General features: G+C 41.6%; 1 protein-coding gene across 1 annotated transcript; it reads left to right on the top strand.

The window, feature by feature from the left end:
- The first annotated feature begins 727 nt into the window (after positions 1–727).
- Positions 728–7,957, top strand: agxta (alanine--glyoxylate and serine--pyruvate aminotransferase a). Its single transcript, XM_080739794.1, has 11 exons — positions 728–1,029; positions 2,177–2,369; positions 3,309–3,373; positions 3,481–3,581; positions 4,175–4,245; positions 5,415–5,499; positions 6,454–6,552; positions 6,667–6,736; positions 7,297–7,392; positions 7,496–7,624; positions 7,752–7,957. The coding sequence occupies exons 1-11, from the start codon at positions 871–873 to the stop codon at positions 7,857–7,859; spliced, it is 1,176 nt and encodes a 391-aa protein (XP_080595920.1). The 5' UTR covers positions 728–870; the 3' UTR covers positions 7,860–7,957.
- The last annotated feature ends 1,169 nt before the right edge of the window (positions 7,958–9,126 follow it).

The raw sequence follows: 9,126 nt of genomic DNA, 5'->3' as shown, positions 1-9,126 counted from the left end.
GTTGAAAAATTTGATTATAGTAAATTTACCCTGATGGTTTCCCCATCCAGTGCCATGCATTTGGGTCCCCATCCAGGGCCATGCATTTGGGTCCCCATCCAGGGCCATGCATTTGGGTCCCCATCCAGGGCCATGCATTTGGGTCCCCATCCGGAATCAATGGGAGTAAATTTACTAAAATCATTATTGTCTTACGCGACAAATACAAAAAAATTATTGAACTCATGGCAAAAAAAAGTCATTTTGGGGGTGAACTACTCCTTTAAACGGACTCTATCAACTCTCCTGAATAAAAATCTAATAATACAAATCATTGTCTCACAGATCCTGTCTGGCTGCCATTTTTCTATTTTCCTTTTTTTACTTAAGGCAAATTTTGTATATTCACTGAAAACCTTTTAAGCTCAGGTCTAAGAACTGATTGACCAAAATTCAGCCTAGCTCAGCCTGGTCAATAATTAACATTAGTTGTAGGTGAAATAGACCACATTTTGCAAAACTAAGTAAATAGGCTTTAAATAGGCTAATTGTAGGCCTACCCTACTTGTACCATAGACTGTACCCTACAGTAGCCTATATAGCCCTAAACATGTCATACTACAGTTATTACAACACTTGACCTGTAGCCTACAACAACTAGACAAAACATGTGCAACCCCAATAGAAAGAGGAGGAAGAAAACTAAATGTGTGATGATGATAATGCAGAAAAGCAACACTGGACTTTAGGGCCAGAAGGGCCTCACTTGTCAAACAGAGGGGTGTGCGCAACCGTACCGTCTACCGTGGTAGTTTGTTTGTCCTGTTCAGCGACTTGCAGGAGTGTGTCATCTCATCTGTCTGTCTGTCAGACTCGTCCCGCACCAGCAATATGTCGTCTTTGGTTGTGCCGCCGCCGAAATGCCTGCAGAGACCGTTCGTTGTTCCTCACCGCTACATGTTCGGACCGGGGCCGTCCAATGTGCCTCAACGCATCCTGGACGCCGGGGCGAACCCTATCATCGGTCATATGCACCCAGAAATGTTTGAGGTAAGAAATATGTCACGTCAGATAAATGTCATGCTCGAATATCCTAGATAGGCTACCTATCCTTGATGTTCTAAACTAGAAAAGCTGATCTACATTCTCTACAAAGCGTGAGCTTGTAAATCTGCTCAACAATCTGCTACTTGAATAATACCTGACGAAACATTTCCAAAATGAAATGGGGACGCAGCCTCTGCAGGGTTAAAGTGGTTTAAATGATTTTGTAAACGGTGAATGAAAGGATGCAGACTTTGACCTGTAGGCCTATGGTGAATACAGCAATGCATTCACTTTGTTTTAAATGCACATCTCTTCTCGTGTAAAAGTCTTGCAGTTGTTGTAGGCTATTATATTCGAATAGTGGTGTCACTAGTTGTTATATTGTTGTTGATGTTCTGACGTACTATATTGCTTATTAGTGATGTCTGCTTATTGTAAATTTGCCTAAACTGTAAACTGTCAGTTGCCTAACTAAAGCCTCTGGCAGACTGGCCAACAACCACATTTTATTATGTCAACAGAACAGAAACTGTCATTTTGTAAATAGTAAATGTTTAACTGCACTAGTTGTTGAGCAAGAACTTCCTGCTAAGCATTAGCCTATAATATATAAATAAAATCATTCATTAAACTAGAAGCAGTGCTCTTCCGAGCACAGGTCTCCACCAGGCCACACAAATCGGCCTGTTATAGCGCCACCATGAGGATGATTTGAAAAATGTGGGGCAGAGGTTCTGATTTGGCATCCAGGGAGTGTGTGTGCTCAGTTTGGCAGCGATCGGGCCAACGGCGCCAGAGATTAGCTGGTAACAACCAGGCCACACAAATCGGCCTGTTATAGCGCCACCATGAGGCTGATTTGAAAAATGTGGGGCAGAGGTTCTGAATTGGCATCCAGGGAGTGTGTGTGCTAATTTTGGCAGCGACCGGGCCAACGGCGCCGGAGATTAGCTGCTCACAAACTGCGAGGACGCACGGACGGACGCCACGGACGCACGCACGGACGGATGGACGGAGGGGAAAACATACTCTCCCTCAGCCTTCGGCTGGTGGAGACAATGATTGATGATGTCTGCTTGCAATATGGCCATATTTTTAGTGGTCAGTCAGCTTCATGTCATCTAATCTCTGATGTCTTATTATATCACAGATAATGAGTGACATCAAGAGTGGGATCCAGTATGCTTTCCAAACTCAGAACAACATGACCCTGGCTGTGAGCGGCACCGGCCACACTGCCATGGAGTGTGCCATCTTCAACGCAGTGGAGCCGGGGGAGAGTGTTCTGACTGCTGTCAATGGCATATGGGGAGAACGAGCTGCAGAAATGGCTGAGAGGATAGGTAATTCATTTTGTCCTCCCTCTCCCCACCCCACATACACACAATTCAATTCAATTTCAATTTCAATTCAAAGGGCTTTATTGGCATGAGAAAACATACGTTTACATTGCCAAAGCAGAAGTGTACACAATACAATACAATCAGAACAAAATATGTACAGGTGAAAACAGTTTTCATGCATCACGGTAATGTGCAGGCAGAGCAGTGATATATATACACAATGGTTTTTAAGGAGTTTGGGTTCCATTTGATATCCTTCTCTTATCACAGCAGCTCACGAATCTTGCTGCTGTGTTTGCACATTGTTTTACTTCCCCCAGCAGGTATGGGAGTTTTTCATCATTGGTCATATTTTGAAACTCTCCTTGGGTGGATATGATCTGTGGGAAGTATGTGTCTCTGATGTCTTGGTACAGCGGACAGGTGGTTAGAAAGTGTAGCTCAGTTTCCACTTCATTTTGTGTGCAGTGGGTGCAAAGTCTGTTTTCTCTAGGGAGCCAGGTATGCCTGTGACACACACCCACCCACATGACAGGAGTCCTTGAAGGGGTTCCAGGTGGTCTCCAGCTAAATAACTGATAGACCATCTTCACCATCATTATTATTACATGTATAACTTGAGAACATTAAAGGATGACCATTTTGATGACAGAGTTTCATTTTCAGTTATCTTTATACCGGCTACAGTACACAATACACATAAACAGTAAAGGAATTCTGGACCAAAGGACAGACCATACTGTAACTGTATACAGTATAGAATAACAGTACCATACATGGTACCAAGTCATACCAAGAAATGTCTAACAATAAAACATTTTCTACCAGAGATCTTCGCTCCATGGCTTAATGCATATCACGTTTTCTTTCTTGAAATTAAAAAGCCTGAGAATCACTGTTTTGGTCTATTTGCAGTAGAATTGTGTTTGTTTTTAACAGGTGCCAGAGTAAATACCATAGTAGCAACTCCTGGAGGCTGCTTCACTAATGAGGAAATTGAGAAGGTAATAGTAGGCTATTTTAAAGAGCATCCTTTTTTATTTTTTTACAACATACAAAATGCTTTTATTATTGACACAACATTCAGTTTGGTTTGGTTGTTTGGCTGTAGGCTTTGTCAAAGCACAGGCCTGTGTTGTTGTTCGTCACCCACGGAGAGTCATCCACAGGTGTCCTGCATCCTTTAGACGGCATCGCAGACCTGTGCCACAAGTAAGATACCGCGTTCACTCACCTCACAGCTAGAAGGTCCTGGGTTCGATTCCCGCCAGGGGATGCTGTGGGTGCTGGGGGCGTGTTTCTCCCTCCGCGTCATCAGCGCCCACACCCTAGGTGGGGTCGGCGATAGGGCCTTTCTGTGTGGAGTTTGCATGTTCTCCCCGTGTCTCCTAGGGTTGATACCCTCACAAAAACATGCAGTAATCCTGGTCTCAATAATGCCTCCCCCTGGCCAGCCGGGGCGCTTGATGGAGGGGAAAGGAACTGGTTGGAATAACGTGTTCCTTCCACGCGCTACGTCCATCCGGGGAAATCCCCCCTGTCAGGTGAAAAGAAACAACTTGGACTACTCATGCAATGAAGGAAGCATGAGGTCAGTCCGTTGTCTCCCCAGGCGCGGCAGAGGGAGAGCAGAGCCCAGGATTACATAGACAATTCGCACTGGGTGAAAAATGGGTTGCAAAATCGTGGGATAAAAAGAATTAAAAAAAAAAAAAGATACCGCGTTCACTTCAACTGCCACGGATAACAGACAGACAGTGTTGTGAACTTGTGATTATGTCTGTGTCCTGAATCTGTCCTGTTAGGTATGACTGCTTGTTACTCGTGGACTCTGTTGCGTCAATGGGAGGAGCTCCTCTGTTCATGGACAAGCAAGGTTTGCTATTGAGTCAGATCAGATGTCTTTATTTGTGTGGTAGCTGTGTGTGCAATATGCCTTACTTTGAGACTAGGGCTGTCACAATTATTACATAATAATCGTCTAATCGCAATTATTTGAGGTAATCGCAATTATTTTGCATAAACGTCATAATCGTTTCCATGTTGAGAAATGTTAATATAGTTTCAAACACTTTAAAAAGCTCACAACACGTCGCATCGCGGCAGGTTGTGCGCTTATAGATCGGCCATTTCCACTATCAATGTTCTTTTTGGAGCTGTGTGCAGCTCCCTATACGTGGCTGTGTGGGTCTGTCTGTGTGTCTGTCTGTGTGTCTGTCTGTGTGTGTGTATGTAGCCTGACTTCGGCGCGTAACTAGTGCCGCACCATTTACGCCACTCGCGCAATATATACATCAAAATGTGCGGCTCGGCCGGGAATGGTGTTCTATTACCTTTCGTTCCGATCCGCCTTACCATGCCGACGTAATCGGCAAAAAACGACGCTTAATTGTCCCCATTGACTTATAATGGGACAATGCAAGAAATCACTTTCAAGTATTTTTCTCTCGTAAACCATAGGAGCTACAGTTTCAAACCTCGGAGAGGAGATTCATAATGATTTTAAGAATGAATCGAAAAATAATTACATCACTCGGCCTCATGGTGGCGCTATAACGGCCCACTTTACGTTTTGCCCCGTAACTCTTGAACCGTGGATCGGAAAATTAAAATTCTTTTTTCCCTGGATTCCTTGGGTCAAGACGCATCTCCCCATATAGGCCACGCCCATTTGCGCCAGGATAGATTTTCCGCCATCTTGAATTTTGTCCAAAACACACCTTTTGCTCCTTTTCCTACATATTTTCTTCAAATGTCACAAAAATCGGTACACATGATCTACACACACACACACACACACACACACACACACACACACAGCTCCACTTCACACGGGTGTGATTTTTAATTATAAAGTTGTCAAATACGTCAGTAATTTCTTTGTATATTTAAGTTATGCGTCATAATTGCCATGCGCAATCGCAATTATGTGAGTGACAATTAATCGTCATGTAAAATGTTAAATGAGTTAAATGAACACATAACCTCACTTGAACTATGGCACCAAAAAATGCATGTTGTCATTTCTCATCATTGTATTTGCAGGGATTGACATCCTGTACACCGGCTCACAGAAGGTCCTGAACGCTCCTCCTGGTACAGCACCAATATCCTTCAGTGAGAGAGCCTGGTGAGCAATGTGTACAACCAGTTAAAAAAGGTTGCTAAATCATACACAGATTTGGTTCGGGCCGGTATAGTTGACTCACTGTATTGATTCCTCTAGGTCAGGGGTCTTCAACAGGGGGTCCGGGACCCTTATGGCTAAATGTCTGAAACACAAATCCAACATAGACTGATGACAGTGCTGTCAAACACGTGGATGAAACTCTGCATAACGCATTTATACAATATGTAGAGGGGGTCCCTACTTCATCTCTCTTTCAGTTAAGGGGACCTTGGCCTGAAATGTTGAAGACCCCTGCTCTACGTATTCCGCTGTTGACCTGCTGTGTATACGTATGAACTCAGGCTGAGCTTCCTCTCTCAATACTCCACTATCTAATACAACAATAACTGCATTACTGCCATACTGTCGCTGTCAAGTGGAAACCTTGTATGTCCATGACCAATACTTTTCAGGAAAAATGGATCTGTGTTCAAATTGATACAACATAGTTATTATTCACAAAATGTGTCACAAGCTCATGTTAACACTTTTCATTGGATAATGTATAAAACCCAAAGACAGACTTGAACATTTTCAACCATGCATCCCTTCCCCATGCAAGTCTTCATTACTGGTGAAAGTTGTTTTTTAAAAGCGAAAATAGCTGCTCTACAATGACATATCACGTCACTTCACACAACTTTATGAGCTTGTAGATCGGCTATTTTCACTACTTTTGTGTGACACTGTTATATGATGAAGTATAAAATAGGGCTTTCATTTATGGAAAATATAAACATTAAAATGGAGGGTAAAGGTTTTCCCGACAGCAAGAATATTTACAGGACATTTTTGTTATGCTTTTAACCGTAATGTCTGACTGTAACACGTGCTGTTTACACCTCTTTAATAATAAAATATTCGATCAATCAAAAACTGTATTTAAAACTTTACATTTACTTTACGTATCTCCAGTCAGAAAATATTCAACCGGAAGACAAAGCCAGTGTCATTCTTCTTGGATTTGAGCTGGCTGGCAAACTACTGGGGCTGTGATGGCAAGGCGGCGAGAATGTAAGTCAACCTAAAGGATGATTGATCAGTGCAACTTCTCTTAGTAGTGTGATTTTTTTACGTTCAAAACATCACCCGTGACAAGAAAACAGTGCAGGTTATTCTGTATTACAGATACCATCACACAGGACCAGTTTCTGCATTTTACTCTCTAAGGGAGAGCCTGTCCATTCTTGCTGAAGAGGTGGGAGATGTATTACAACCAGTAGATTTGAGCAGAAAGATCTGCTGGTACTCAAATGTATTTTTGGGAATCCAGCATCCATTGTATTGGACTTTGGGAAGTGAATGTCTTTTTCTCCTTCTCTCTTCTTAAGGGAGTAGTTCACCCCCAAAATGATGTTTTCTTCCTATTGATTACTCACCTCATGGAGACTTGAGTTCAATAATGTTTTTTTATTTTTTTTTATTTGTCGCATTCCTAAGACAATAATTTGATTACAATACATTTACCACTGTCCACCATTGATTCCGGATGGGGACCCAAATGCATTTGCAATAGAAAAAGAGTCGTTTTGGGGGTGAACTACTCCTTTAACCACATGATCCCTAGTGTCCATTTGCCAAACATAGCAGATCTACAGAGATTTTAGTTAAATAATATAAGTGGTGGAGTTAAAAATAATCTAGTATAGAACCCTGGGAAACCCTGTTCAACTAAGTATATGGGGGCCATTTTTTATGTTGCATCAGTCCAAGAGTGTGTAGTTGACTTCTGTGTTTTTGTCTTGTCCTTGCTCCAAGGGTCTGGAGAACTCCTGGGAAAGACACAGAGAAGCAGCAGAGTATTTCCACAATGGCCTAGAGGGCATGGGTCTCAAACTTTTTGTCAAGGACAAAGTAAGTTTAAAATATTGACTATATAGTACATAGTAAAACATCTTCTTTGAACTTGGCTACATTGCCAAAAATTCTTTAACAATCTTTAACATTGTAATTACAGAGCGCAAGGCTGCCCACAGTCACAACTATTGTTGCTCCTCCGGGATATGAATGGAAGGAAATTACAAGTTACATAATGAAAACACACAATGTAGAAATCTCCGGAGGACTTGGACCATCGGTTGGCTTGGTAAGAAAAGGGACTTGACAATTACCGGTAGCTACTCAAATATAAACTGGGATTTTATTACTTAATGTTACTTGACATTTAAGTGTCATAATCCTATATAAACCAATATGTTTTTTGTTCTTCTCAGGTGCTGCGTGTTGGACTTATGGGTTGCAACAGCAGCAAGGCCAATGTTGACATGGTACTTGGAGCATTGAAAGATGCTCTTAAACACTGCCATAAGAGTAAAGTGTAAACCCTGCTGTTATATGATGCCAAAATCATCCTGAATTATCATTTTGTGAGAAAGACACAAATGTCTAATAAAATATGTGTTTTTTTTGTCTATAAAAATGTTTTGTGCTTTATTTAATTATTAATTTAAATACAAATAAATGCCTTTTTGTTGCCTAGTTGCACAACAACAAACAATCTCTTTGATGGATATATAATGTAGGTCTACGTATAATGGAAATTAATGGTCAAATGAAAACGTCGTAGTAGGACTTTCACAGTGACATAACTGAGTAAGCATGTTTGGGCTCTCACAGCATATCTCCATATACAGTACATGGATCTCCATTTATGGGTACCAGGGGTCTCCATTTATGGGTAACTGGTCCGATATACATCACTGGCCAGATGTCCAAGACATGCGCGCGTCGCTTGTCATCCTGAGACATCTTACTACTAGTACTACGATGTTAAGTAAATGTACTTTACACCACTGGCAGAGAGCAATGTATGTAATGCACAAACAAACATATTAATAATAATGTACTTTCAGTATTCATAGATTTGTAGAGCAAGAGTGGATACATTTTAGATAGGTGTACATCTCCAAGTTATCCAATCGACTCCTGCAGACAGACCTGACTCACAAGGACTTTGATTTTGGAGCCAGCAGTGCAGCAGTGTCCACAGAAAGCGTTTATGAACAGAGGTGCAATTTGTTTGGATATCATGTCTGACCATAGCGCTCTGTCACCACCTAGTGGACAAATATCTAAGCTGTTAAAATCTGTTTTGAAATGGACACTGGTAATGCAGTGTTGTACCTGCTGTACCCATGTGTCTCTACTCTATACCTTTTATGTAAAAAGGGGATGTCCACACATTATGTAGATTACTGCTCTAAAGATTTATTTACATATTTACATTAATTAACCAACAAGAACACTGGACCATGCAAGGTTCACAAGGTTACAGGAGTATGGTCTATTTTAGAATTTAGGTTTATCATCATCACTTAATCAATTCATTAAAAAGGTAGGCTATTCAAATGGGTAACCGGTAAACTCACCCTCAAACCATCTCACCTGGCTGGAACTCTCGCAGCTGGGAATAACTCACCTGGGGTTAGGAATACTCACCAACGAATCCTCACCCAGAGCGGCTGACCGAACTTTGTAGATTGATTGTTATTACAAAACATACATAATAAAACATAGAACATACATAATACATCCCCCTCCCTAGTCATAGAGATTCTCTGGTATTCTCTTAACGAGGTTCCCCTCCCA

This window comes from Nannobrachium achirus (genome assembly GCF_963921795.1).
Source record: "Nannobrachium achirus genome assembly, chromosome: 1".
In the NCBI taxonomy this organism is placed as follows: Eukaryota; Metazoa; Chordata; class Actinopteri; order Myctophiformes; family Myctophidae; genus Nannobrachium; species Nannobrachium achirus.
Note: the sequence above shows the minus strand (reverse complement) of the source record. Positions and strands in the feature narration are given on the sequence as shown.

Excerpts from the sequence above, each read along its gene's own strand:
- agxta (XM_080739794.1), top strand. The coding sequence starts at position 871 with ATGTCGTCTTTGGTTGTGCCGCCGCCGAAATGCCTGCAGAGACCGTTC. Across the intron at positions 6,553-6,666 it reads GATGGCAAGGCGGCGAGAAT|ATACCATCACACAGGACCAG; the intron begins GTAAGTCAACCT and ends TCTGTATTACAG. Across the intron at positions 6,737-7,296 it reads TGTCCATTCTTGCTGAAGAG|GGTCTGGAGAACTCCTGGGA; the intron begins GTGGGAGATGTA and ends CCTTGCTCCAAG.